Source organism: Leptosomus discolor, chromosome 8 (genome assembly GCF_034619465.1).
Source record: "Leptosomus discolor isolate bLepDis1 chromosome 8, bLepDis1.hap2, whole genome shotgun sequence".
Taxonomy (NCBI): domain Eukaryota; kingdom Metazoa; phylum Chordata; class Aves; order Leptosomiformes; family Leptosomidae; genus Leptosomus; species Leptosomus discolor.
In genome coordinates, this window is record NC_141398.1 from 47,139,320 (window position 1) to 47,152,803 (window position 13,484).

General features: G+C 35.3%; 1 protein-coding gene across 6 annotated transcripts in view; it reads right to left on the minus strand.

Moving 5' to 3' along the window:
• The window catches only part of PHKB (phosphorylase kinase regulatory subunit beta), an 84,579-nt gene that overhangs the window by 62,113 nt on the left and 8,982 nt on the right, over positions 1 to 13,484 (minus strand). For 4 of the 6 annotated variants that reach the window (XM_086468914.1, XM_086468916.1, XM_086468915.1 and 1 more), the window contains 5 exons: positions 13,303 to 13,392; positions 10,967 to 11,105; positions 8,034 to 8,133; positions 4,695 to 4,802; positions 2,762 to 2,842 (listed from right to left, as the gene is read on the minus strand). In XM_086468914.1, the coding sequence (XP_086325040.1) occupies positions 2,762 to 2,842; positions 4,695 to 4,802; positions 8,034 to 8,133; positions 10,967 to 11,105; positions 13,303 to 13,392 (518 nt within the window). Of the gene's footprint in view, positions 1 to 2,761; positions 2,843 to 4,694; positions 4,803 to 8,033; positions 8,134 to 10,966; positions 11,106 to 13,302; positions 13,393 to 13,484 lie in introns of those variants that run through there. The other 2 variants (XM_086468918.1, XM_086468919.1) reach the window with 1 other exon arrangement.

Sequence of the window (13,484 nt, forward strand, 5' to 3'; positions counted from 1 at the left end):
TTAAGTCATTTTAAGAGAACTGATATGCCAAAGTTTTATTATATTAGCTCCAGATAACACATACTTAGCCAGATTCAAACACTCCTTTATAAACACAAATACAACTCTGAACCAATATATTATAATTAAAATCTCCTCTTGGATCAACATGTTTCAACTGAATAGTAATGTATTTAAGGATATTTTAAGGTATTTAAGGTGTACTTAACTATAGCTGGGGACTTCTTTAAGCAGATGCTTTTTCCTCCTTTATGCTCTTGAAAGAGACATTTGGAGTTGCTCAATCATAGAATACATTGATGATAAATTCTACAGCTCACTTCAAAGAGTCCACAGATTAGAATTTACAGGAAATTTTCTTTGAATCTTAAAATGTTACTATTTCTGATACACTCTTTATGCTAATACCAGCCCACCAGTGACATATATAATTCTATACTTACTTGTCTCTCTATATATTACATGTCTCTGATAAAATTTCACTGTGGGGTGCTCAGGTACAATTATCTGTACACTAAATCTTTTCACGGCTCGTACTTTCAAGGAAACAGACTGTCCCACTCTTTAGATATGCCCCGTATTATTCATCCCTGTAATTTAGCATTTGGTTGTATTAAAATGAATTTCTCCGAATGAAGCTAGAACACACAATGATTAACAGTGTGGCTGCTCCTGTCCCTATCATTAATTGAAATTTAGATGCATCAGCTAAATGAAGAAGCAAAGAGCACCACACAGAAATATATGACCCTACTGGTGACCTTCTACCATTGATGATGTTCATAACACAAGGGAAAAAAAAAAGGTCAATTAAAGATATTTTATGAGATTAAGGGTTTCCAAATAGCAGATTTAGAAAAGAAAGGCAGCGGTAACTGGTTGCAAACCAAAGTCTTCAGAGAGTAAAAATTCATAACAAGGGCATGTAAATGCTATAACCAAGTAAATGCTAAAGGACTTATAGAAAATATGGATTGTGTGCGTTAAGCTTATCTATCCAGAAGTCAAGCATGTGGACAGCAAGGTGTAATAAAGAATACACATGCAGCATGGATGACTGCAAATACTAGTGTTACTGTTTTATGTGTAGATAATTGGTCTCAAATTCATTCACTTGCACAATCATATACTGTTCTCTCTCTGCGGATGCAAAGATGTCATTAATTTTTCAACTGCAAACAGATGCAACTAGAAGGTAACTCACTGACAGCTGCCACGCCTGACATCAAGCAGCCTAGTATACAATGATTGTCTCCGAAGCCAAGAGTTCTGTGTACAAACATATTCGTGCAGACAGCCTGCCAAATATCAACCATCTGCCACTGTGCTAGCACTGGTTCAAACCCCTCTCTCTATGAAAGGAAAGAGACTAAATACATCCTGCAATGATATCGCTGGAAGGAAATACGCAACTTGATGTTTGGGTAGCAGATTGCCACATCCACAGTGCTGCCAATGCCACTACACTGAATATTATCTAGACACACAGGAAAACTTGGAAATACTGTAATTCTGTGGCATTAATAAGATCTGAGAATATATGCAATTGTTGAAGCCATACGGAGACTAATAGAATGTACAGGTCTGTGGTAAGACAACCTCAGCATAAACCTACATAGTTCACAGATTTCTAGGGCATGGTTGCAATGAAAACTACATCATGACATTGCAGTGGAGAAGATCGAGTGACTGGAGTCTATACACATGCACTTTTTCTGCAGATTCTCTAATAAAATGCAAACATCTGGAGGATAATATAAGTCAAGCTAAGTAAACACGTAATTATACACATTTGCCTCCTCACAGACATAAAGGCCATTCAGAGAAAATAATATAGACCTATCATATGATCTAACTAAGCCAGAAAGGAGACAAGTTGCATCACTCAGTTTTCTCATTATCTAAAGAAAAAACATCAATGAAGATGTAGAATTTAGAAATATAATGCAACTATACTATTACTGGAAAAATCTCCCTTTATTGAAAATGGTAGTACTATAAGTGCATTTAAGCTTTTTAAGGCAATACAGTAGCACTATTAAACAGACCAAAGTAAATTGAAACAAATCTGATTGGAAAATTGAAAAAAAAAATTAATAATTTTTTTTTAAAAAAAAATCTGTGCTTTCCATTCCTGTCTCAAAATATAACCTCATTTTAGAGCTGGACAGCAGGCTGTCCTGACATGACTTGTCCTCAAGTCAAGGCCATGGCTATTATTATCTTATTTACAGAAGAGTTAACAATCTTACAAACATCTCTTACCATGGTATAAAATAATTTTACTTTCAATTAAGGATACAGCAAAAATTCCTAACACCCATGGGTTCATAGGTATTTGAAGAAAGCCCTCCAGCTTTCCAGAAAATTAACCCTATTATTTATTATATTGAAATTCCACTGGATAGAATGCACTGACCTACAGTTTGAAATAAGGTGAAAAGTGAGAACAACATAACTAGAAGTTAACCATCCTAACGGACCTTTTAATTCTTGACCTTGTACCTTCCAGAAATAGCAGGGAACTATAAAAATTTTCAATGTCATGTTACATTCGCTCTTTGCATGCCTAACACTTTATTAGCTATTAACTGATTTCACTATCCATTCATTCCATTTATCTTTTCTGACCTCCATTAAAAGTGGAGAATATCTGCAGCGTATTTCCAGAACAATTATTTTACATTGGTAATTAAATAAAATAAAGAAAAAAACCCAACTTAACAAAATACGTGTTTTAACATTGGAAATCTATTTGTACCTCATCTGTGTTGTAGATAATCTGCAGCCCCGAAGAGATCATCTCAACCAAATAGAGGAGAAATAACGACACAGCATTTATCTGAAGTAAATAAAGACAGAAAAGAAACTATAATTAACTTTATGTTTATTGGAGTCACATAAGCAAACAAGAAAAATGTGATATTACTCCTTAACAAAGGGTCCTGCTATAACACAGTTTTGGTTATGGGAAAATATTATCCTAACCTAGCAACATCCTAGATGTACTGATGAGGAAAAAATCAACAGGAAGAAATGCCACAAACAAGTATTGCCCTCTAAAACCTCTGCCGCAGTATCACTTCTTAAAGTATTTGAAACTATGATATTAAATGTTTTTGCTTAGGCAAGCTGCTTGGACCCATAGGCAGTCACTTTTGTCACAAGCTCTTTCATGTTTACATATGTGACAATTTATTAGCAAGTAGAGCACCAAGAAGGCAAGTAGCATATTGAACAGTAGACAGCACATCTAAAAAGCAAATCACTTTACCCCTAACTGCAATTTTTGCATTATCAACTGACAGAAGTGTAATTACAACATTCAGATATGATCGCATTTGTGAAAAACTGTTTTCTTTTGTAGCTGTACATAGCAATTATTATTAACACTAACTACCTTCAGCAGCTGTACAGATGAGCATCATAATGTCAATTTATTAACAAATCAAACTGCTTTTGTTTCACATTCTTATCTGAAACACAGCAGATTAACGTCCAAATTGTAAAAATTCCAAAAGATTTAAAGACCACTGACTCCAGTTGCTTAATATAATCTGAAAAGCATCAAGTACAGCAGTAATGGCAGACCAGCTATGTAATATATTCCATTCTCCCCAAATGAACCACTTCAGTTACTATTTTCTGTAGCCTCCACAGAGCCTCTATTTTTTGACATTTGCGGATGACAGAAAGGAATGTGCATTCATGTTTATGCGAAGGGTTGAGTTGCCACAAAAAACAGAGACTTTGAACTATCATACAGTGCTCCCCAGGTCCCATAGGTAAAAGATGTGCATTTATAGGCAGCTTCACATAGAAGTCCAAAATAGTAATCTAGGTTAACTCCACAGATCATTCTTCTCAGAACATAGATTTCCTGAATCCAACATAGTTACTGTACAAACTATTTAAATGATGTTGTCACCATGAAATTAAATAATTATCAACCTACTGTCATTTCTGAATAATTTCACTAGAAATTTCTGAACTAAAAAGAGTACACAGAGCTATGGAATGCAAAAGAACAAGGTCACGAATGCAAAAAGGGGTCTGAAGGTAAACAGAAGGGGAGAAAAAAAAAAAGAGGAAATCAGCACTTTGGAAAGTGAAAGACAACAAAACAATCAATTACACAATGAATCTGACTAGGAACCACTATGCAAAACAGTGAACAACTATCATAACTAGACAAAGCTGTTGACAGTGTACGTTAAAGCTATACTATGAATGAAAACTGCTCAGAATGATGGAACATCAAGCTAGGACCTTTAATTTAATATCCAATGTAAGATTACACTAAATCTTTCACTTTACTGACTACTTCACCACTTTTTTTTGCCAGCATTATTTACTGACAGCCATCTGTTGGTCTCAAAAAGAAGCAACTTCATAAAAAACCCAAAGATCAACCACCACAAATCCCACAGTTATTTCAGTACCTTCTGACTAAAACACACCGCTGACTTACATTTGAAAACAGCCTGTCTTTTTCACCGAAAGATGTGATGCAGAGGGAACCTCAATTTTGTCAAGTACAACAATGTGCGATGCAGAGGGAACCTCAATTTTACAAGTACAACACACCTAATACAAATCTAAACAGAGCGCACTACACCATGAAAGAACGGAGACAACAATAACATTTCTTAAAATCATCCAAACTTCCAATTACACACACATACATATTTTACCTGAAGGTGGCCATATTCCATAGGGGAGAACACCTCATCTCCAGTGTGCGCACTGAAAACAGAATGAAGACATTCAGATGGTTTGGGGTCTTGCTTAAATTGCTGAACCTAAAGGTGCATTAAAGGCAAAACGTAGTGTCAATAATTTCAGTGTATTCAGCAACCACAAATTCACTGTAACTCAGATATTTTGAAATTTCTTGATATGACCACTATGTAAAACTTATAAACAGCTCCCGAAACTTATCAGAAACTATTTCATACATACTTAAAGTATACATATACTTAAAGCATACAAATATTCAACTCATCAATCTAATCTCTTCAGGTTTGGTAGGGAAAAAAATCTGTAATAGATAGCCACAGTTGCTGAGTCACTTTCCTCTGCTGGACAAACTCACCCTATTTGGCTGGAGCTGAAATCTTAGCAGAATGCATGTCAAAGCATATCACACCTCCCTTCAGCTTCACAAATCCGAAATGTACATAGAGAATCCTGATCCATAAACTCGCAGCTGGCTCACCACCTTTCCCTAGCAGAGTGCCACGAATTCCAGCTACCCTCTCACATATGGGGCAACTCTCCTCCTCATCTTCCTAGCCTGGCCTGAAGAGCCTGTATCCATCCATCCGTGTTCCAGTATCCATCCATTACAGTGTTCCAGTTACTTGAGCTATCCTACCAGGGATGTCCTGTAATCCCAGGACATCAAAGCCCTGGAGCCCCATCCATACTTCTAATTCCTCCTTTTTGTTCCCCATGCTGCAGCCATTAGCGTAGGGGCATTTCTGAGAGGCACCCGAGCATGCTGATTTACCAGAAGGGGTATGAGAGCTTTCTTCTCCATAATCCTGTCCCACGGGTACCTCCTTGTTCCCACACACATGCTTGGGGCAATTCCACTTCAGTTAATGCTCTATGCCTTCTGTTCACATCACCCCAGGCCCTCTATGCCACCACTCACCCCACTACTTCCCCACTTGATTGTTTTTCACTCTCTCACTCTCTCACCATTCCTAGTTTAAGCTCTTACTGGACTGCAAGAGCCCAAAACTTAAGTTGGGAACAATAGTTTTAATTATTTTTTTTAATGATCCTCAATCTATAAAATTTAATAATTATTGTTGTACCATTTGACAATATAACAAAGGTTTTAAACCAAAAAAGAAATTACTATAGCTATTATTAATAATAATAATAATTTTTAAGCCTCCTGGTTTGTAGACCTACAACAGTGTTCAGATTACCATGTGTAGATCGTGTAATAAATGAAAAGCTGCAAGAGCTAAGAATAGCTAGTATAAAAGAGAACAGGTGAAAACAAAGGTTTGTTTTGGTAAGCACAGTTTGTGACATTCAGATGTACAGTAAAATGTTTACAAATACTAGAAGGCAAAGCTGGTAGCTTGAAAAGAAAGCATAAAGATCATAGACAGAAAGAATGGTACCCCAGAGTAAAATGACTTTTTATTCATGGACACCATCACTGGACCTCAGAATGAGCCTCTGTGATACAGAATCTCTTATGATGGAGATGGAATGCAGTAAGATGAATTACTGATATAAGAGGTTAACATCAAAGGAGTGAAATAAGATCTACAGTGGTTTTAAAGTAGTTTTGATTCCTTTTTCATCATGAAATACAACGACTGCTACCTTACAAAACAATCTGGACTTTCAGAGAGTTGCCAATAGGGCAGAGAAAGGAAATCCAATTCAGAAAGAAAAGCATGAAGGTAACAAAAGAAGATCCTTTTCCATAATCACTCCAGTCATGCTATGCTATGCTCTCCAGAAAACACTTTTCAAATTTTCTAACAATCATTGCCAGTTCCTGGTCCACATTTCACAACATTTTCAACACTGATCTTATCTTCACGAGATATTCTTTGCCAACAAATCATACATAGCATATAGCATGCACCCAGAAGCAAGAAAGTGAATACTGTTGTGTGGAGTTACCAGGTCTAGTCCATGGACACATTCAATACATTTTAGGTGGTAGCTCATAAGTTCATTAGCAATAGAATATAACATCTGCAATTTTTGCAACAAGCAGCATCATCTATTCAAGTCACGCCTTGGGTATATATAATTCATCTTATTAAAAAAAAATAAAAATCTTCCTTCCATATGAGGCCAGCACATACAGAGTCCCTCAGAATAAAGTCCAGTTTGACCTACATCTGTTAGGTACCAGAGACTGTTTGTTACTTCACTGTAGAAAGAGAGAAGCATTTATAGTAATCAAGGCAAAAACTGACAACCAGTATGTCAGCAGTGTAACACCTGTGTTAATTTAATGCTCATTATTCATATCTGCACTCATCATCCTCAAAACAAACCACTGCATGTCAGAGAAAAATAACAGCTCAAATGTAACAAGATCAATTTAGATCAAGATCATTTAGAACTTTGAAACTACAAAGAAACAGACTAAGAAAACCGAGAAATATCATGTCAGCATAAATACAACTGACAATATACCCAATTTGCTTATTATTATTATTACTACTTATATCGCATGCCTATGGAATTTGGATTTCAGTTTGTGTGCTTAGAAGTGATGGAAGCTATGTGGTAACATTAAAATTATTTTTAATAATACAGTTAAAAGTCAGTGACATGAAACTTAAAATAATCCCAAAGAATACAGATACTTAACTACCTGTAGAATTACTGCTAACCCCTATGCAAAATTAATCCACATCTATATTTTGATAAGGAGAAGCCCTGAATATTCAAGAATATTCAGGGTATGCTCACAAGAGGATTACAGGCTGAATAAATCAACTGTATTATAAGGTAAGTAAATGACTCTTTCCTTATTAATTTTGGGTTGCTGCCCTTCTGAATTTACATCATTATTAGGTCAAAGAATACTGGAAAGCGGCTGCTAAAGAAACCGAGCAAAATAAACAAAATGATCACTGAGGTAAGGAGAACAACTGCTAATGCAATAACCAAGTTACCAGTACAAAGAAAACTCTCCAGCCTTAGCTAAAAGAAATTTTACATCTTTCCATTTAAGCACTAAAAAGCCACTAAAAAAAACCCAGTTACTAACAGTCTAGTGTTTAAACAGGATAAATAACTGCAAAAGGAGCCCAAAGAAGTTTCAAGTATGCCCTGCAGCCTACTTTGCAAAATGCTTTTGTCTTCTATACCCTAAAACAATGCTGTGACCCGACAACAATGAAGTAGCTGTTCCTAGCTGGGCCACACAGTAATGCTGCATCCCCCTTTTAAATTTTATCTATATTTAGAAGTTAGTTTTTACAGTTTAATTAATCCCTTAGAATTAAGTGAGTGCTTGTGTCCACACTACAGTGTTTTACCTTATCGGCCTGACGCATGTAGCAATAGAGAATTCCTCTCATACATTTTATAGCAGAATGTTCCAGTTCATGAGTCCTTCCCTTGTCATCATCAATACGCCTGGGTAAGAGAGATAACTCATAAAACAAATTGGAAATGCATTAGCGAGGCAGAAGTAAAAAAGGACACATTAGTGCTTTGGAATATTAAGGATTTAACTAAGCCTGTTGTATAGTGGTGCCCACACTCATATCAACATATATAGCCCTACTCATCCTTCCTTAATAAAAAAAAAATAAATATATATATACTTTTAGTTTATATTGCAGCTTACACAAACATTCCTACTTCAAAATCTAGAAAGAAAAAAAAAAAATCTTTGCCGATATTATAACATTGCAAGCCACTATTCTGTGTTCCTTGAGAGATCCAAACCACACAGGCAATTTCTCTTTAACTCTACAAAATATCTGCCATTCATAGTCAGTCACTTCCCTGATGATGTTGATAAACTACAGCCATGGATACAATGTCCGAAAGTTCACTACTCCAAATGTCCAGAAATGTGTTTCAAGACACCTTAGTATTTTTATACTGTGAAATCAAACAACACTCACAATTACTATACTACTAAACATATATTAAAAACAATGCCAAATCCCAAGTTATTTTAACTATATGAAATATATTGTGTGTAAACAACCTTGATCATTTCATTCATGTGTTCTGTCTTTGCCGGATCTCAGTTTTTGACTGAGCCTTTCAGGATGAAAATAATGTTTTCTTACACGTTTGTATCTTAAAACAGTATGTCTCTGATACAAACATGCAAAACAGCATGATATGCTCACCCCTACTTCTCATTCCACTTTACAGCTGTTACTAATTTGATTCCAGGTTACGTGCATGATAACCACACTGCAATGAAAGCATATCCTCTTCCACCATACTTTATGCTAAGGTTCTGCTACCCACACTGAAAATTAGGAAGGTTATGGTAACTTCAAAAATCATACATACCCAGAAATCATGCTATTTAAATAGTAATCTTAGATACAAGAAATGTACTTGCTTTCAATTACAAACTTGAAACAAGGAGAGGGGGCGGGGAGCAACCCCACAAGGAATAAAACCAGATAATGCAATATTATTAGGTTACTAATTTTTTGAGCAGTAGGATTTATTCTCACATTTATCATAAATTCAAAGAGCAATAGGAAGTACAGGTAAAAAGCTCTGAAGTTTTCATGGTACAACATTTTTCCTCTATTCTGAACAGCAGTCTTTGTTTTCTTAACATGCTCTCAAGAATTTAGCTTTTATGAAAGCGAACAGCAGCACTGGCATGAGTCAAGCGCAGTAATCTGCATGTGGTTGATAACACAACCTTCTACATGAGTCTTGTATCTTGGCTCATGTCAGATTTTAGCCCTTCGCATAATTTCAAGCATCAACCTTTGCCCATCAAAGAAACTTCATTGCACAGCACCTGAAGTTCAGGGCCCTGTTCTGAGCATAACTGGAAGTAACACACGCTATTTATCTTGCCACTTTGCCCTTCCTTCAACCTGCAACAAACTTCATATATCATCTCTATTATTACATCTATTAGCAATTAGAGATTGAATAACTCAGGCATTATACCATGCTCTCTTCTATGAGTTGCTGAAAATTCAAAACAATCACCCCTGCCCCTTTCATTCTTCCTTCTATTTTTTTTCTTTTTTGTTTTCAAATGCTTTTATTTCACCAACAGAAAAGGGAATTAAAAGAAAGAGGCAAAGATTTCAATATAAGAAATTAAAGTAATAATTACACATTTTGAATGTGAATTTCCTTATGATTTTTGCTAGTGTCTCAAAATCTTGAAACCTATTAGATCTCAGGCACAGCATCTCCAGAAGTAAACACAGATCTCTCTCTGTCTCCTCCTTCAAAAAAGCATCATTTTGTAACAACATTTCCTAGACAACAATTTTAATAACTGTTCCTTCAGACTGGTGTCAGAGATGTAGAATCTAAAGTAATAAATGGAGACAAACAAGAAACTCAAAACTTTTAATCTAAGTAGATCATCTTTACTTCAACAGTAGCTCCTCACATTGCTTCTGGCCCTTCTGTAAAATTTTGTCCAAGAATGTGATCACTACCTCAATAAAAGAAGTCGATTACTAAAAAGAGTAAATTATTCGGTATTTGCACACCACCTTCTTTCTTAAAAACACTACATTTGAGTTATCATCACCTCTGTCTGTGTTTTCTTGGGTGGCTGGGGTAGCAAGGTTGGAAACAAGGAATACTAAATCTCAGAAAGCAATCTCCATAGTTATTTGACCTAAAGGAGAGGGAATTGCGAATAAATTATTATGGGAGGTAACTCTCCCATAGTTCTTAAGGACATCCTACACCACACAAACACCTAACTTACTTCTCTGATGAGTCAACAGTGGACGTGGAAGAAACAGAAAATATGAAGAGCTAACAACTGAGACTGCCCTGCCTTTGTACCTAGCAAGGAACATAAGTCACTATTATTTCACAGATATACATTTCTCAGCATTCAAGGATTCAGTCTCCTGTGAGTAGCTGGATTGCTACTACCTGCAACAAGCCTGCTCCTGCTCTGAACTCCCCTACTACATTTAAAATGAGCAGTATTCCTCAAATACAGTTTGCCACAATAACCAATACTTATAATAGCATGCATTAATTCCTCTTTCAGAATATTGGTACCGATTAAATTATATGAAAATATGTTTACTTACTAAAAGTAGAGTGACATTTTTCATCCTAGTAGCTATATAAATATTTTTATTAAGATTTAGAACCATGCACCATCTCTATGGGTATAAAAAACTGTTTTTGATAAAGCTTCATCTTTTAAACATTCCTGAGGAACTGCATAACAGAAAGAATGTAACATGGCAGGGACATGAGTTTAGAAGTTATTCACCTGTAAGCAAGGGCTAACGCCCAGGCGCATGCAGCACAGTAAAGACTGTCGTGTACTTTCGCCTTTTGGTTATCCCCATACGTCTTTGTAGGAAACAGACCTGTGGTTGGGCTTTGGTGAAGCAGCAACGTTGACTTCACTGGAAAACGGCAAAATGAAAAAATGGTATCAACAACCCTCATGTTTCCTCCAGTTTCTCTACAGATTTTCAGGAATTAATCAAGATGTGAACAACCTGTTAGAACATGCACAACATAAAACAGAAGAGAAAAAAACGCAAGGAGAAAGACACACACAATCCTTTTTGTTACGTTGGTTCTTCAGCCAAATTAGACCTTTTTACAAAAAAAACCCAACAAACCAGCATTCAAAACTATTTACATGGCTTTATTCTAGTACAGCCCACTCCATACAGAATCTCTACAATGCTACCCAGTAAATCCCCTTTTGGGGGGAAGGGGGGAGAGGCTACAGTATGTCAACTGCCCCCCTCAAATAATTTAAATAGTTAAACTCTGCAGAACTCTACATTCATAAAAATTAAATTTTTAACTCAGACCAGATGATTACATCAATATTTTTCAAAAAGGAAAGGAAAGGAACAAGTAAGTAAGAAGAAAGGATGACTATATATAAATCAGTACCTTGACATAAAAATAGAACAAGACAGGAATTCTCAAGATGTCAAAACTGAATTAGAAAAAATACTAAATATTACTTTCATTCCTTCTGTACTTTAATATTTCCCATTTTGTGAATTTCTTCTCCTAATATTGTATAGTAACCAGTGTGCTACAAGATTGAAACTGGGCTTGACGTCCTCAAACATGACCCTTCTAACAATAATCTGTCCATTATAAGACAAGGAAGCAGTTTTTTTCCAGAATGTTATTAAGCATCAATTTTAAAAAGTCTGTTTATTGTCCATGTATTAGAAATTAAGTATTTAAAATGAAAATTACAGGGGTTTATGGCTTTTTGCATTATATTCTTCCATGACTTAATACATTATAACAAGAACTTTGATAAAATATTACCTGAAAGAGTCAATATAGATTATTCTAAAATGAAGTATAAATTCAATTGTAAATTTTTACTGAGGCAGCAGACTGCTTGCAACATAAGTGCTTGACAGATAAATAGCAAGCACCACCACAGATCTGCTGCTGCCAAGCATTAAAAGTAAATTGAACAGTCATCTCCTCAGTAAGAAAGATAAAAGCAATGCATCTACAAAAAGCAATGCATCTATGGATAGACTAGGCACAGCTCACAGATTTCACTTCAAAAAGTGATTTGAATGATGGGAGTCTCATCTCACATTTTTAGTATGATGGAAAAATTGTTCACCATTCTATACCATTGCCTGACTAAAACTAATTTTAAACAGTCAACCGCACAGCCATCAAAAACTCTGAGTTTAGAATACAGGCATGACTTTATTACAATACAGCCCCCTCTCCAAAACCATCAAAATAAACCATTGCTTCTTTAACATGTATGTTTTTGGCTTACAATGATCTCATAATGAAAAGAAAAACACTAAAGTTGGCTTAAAGTAAGTTAGCTAACAGATAACATTTTGGCAGGAAAACACATTATGGCACATTAATAACAAAAATTAACTTCTCACTGATCACGTGTGAAACTATTATAAGTACTACAAGAAAGCTTTTTTCCATTTAAATGTTTCCTCAGCTGTACCTGGCTAACGCCACAATACTAATTACCGCTTTATCCACAATAAATCTAAATTCAGTCTTACGGCTGGACCGGATTTCCAATATACATTTTAATTTTCAGCAAGAAGTGTAATTCAGCCCTCCAGTTTTTGAGCCTTTCAAACTCCCAGCAGAAATTTAGGAAACTATACTCAAGTAGGAATAATGTAGCAATTATATTTAACATGTAAATACCAATTCTAATTCATATCTGGGTTAGTTCAAGCACCAAAAACTGTCAGCAGATTACCTTTACCCCTCCTCATCCAAGACCATCAAGTGCAACTCAGAATCTATTCTACTATTTGACAAATGCAGATCATCATTTCAAACACTATTTACAGGTCACGATTTTTCAATTCCAATGAAATACCTAACTACATGCATTAATTACCACAGGAATCTTATGAGGAATTGTAATGACAGAAGGCTTTACCTCTCAGAAAATAAAAATCCTTATTAAAGACTGCAGATATTATTTTAAGACAAAGCCAATTACTGTTGTAAACACAACTAAATATTTCAGTAAGTTGCACAGAAAAATCTTTTGTAATAGGAACATTTTTTTAAACTAATTTTTAAAAATATTTTTAAAATTTAATTTTATTAACTTACCAATTCTGTAGTAATGATCTAATTTATCCCACAGACTTTCCCCCTCTGGTTTTGGAAGGTTAATACTTTTAAGTGGCTCATAAATTGAACCTTAAAAACAAAAAGGGTAAAAAAAAAACAAAATCAAGATCAGAATTAGCTTCATAATTCTACTACTGCTAAAAATTATTGCAATATGATTT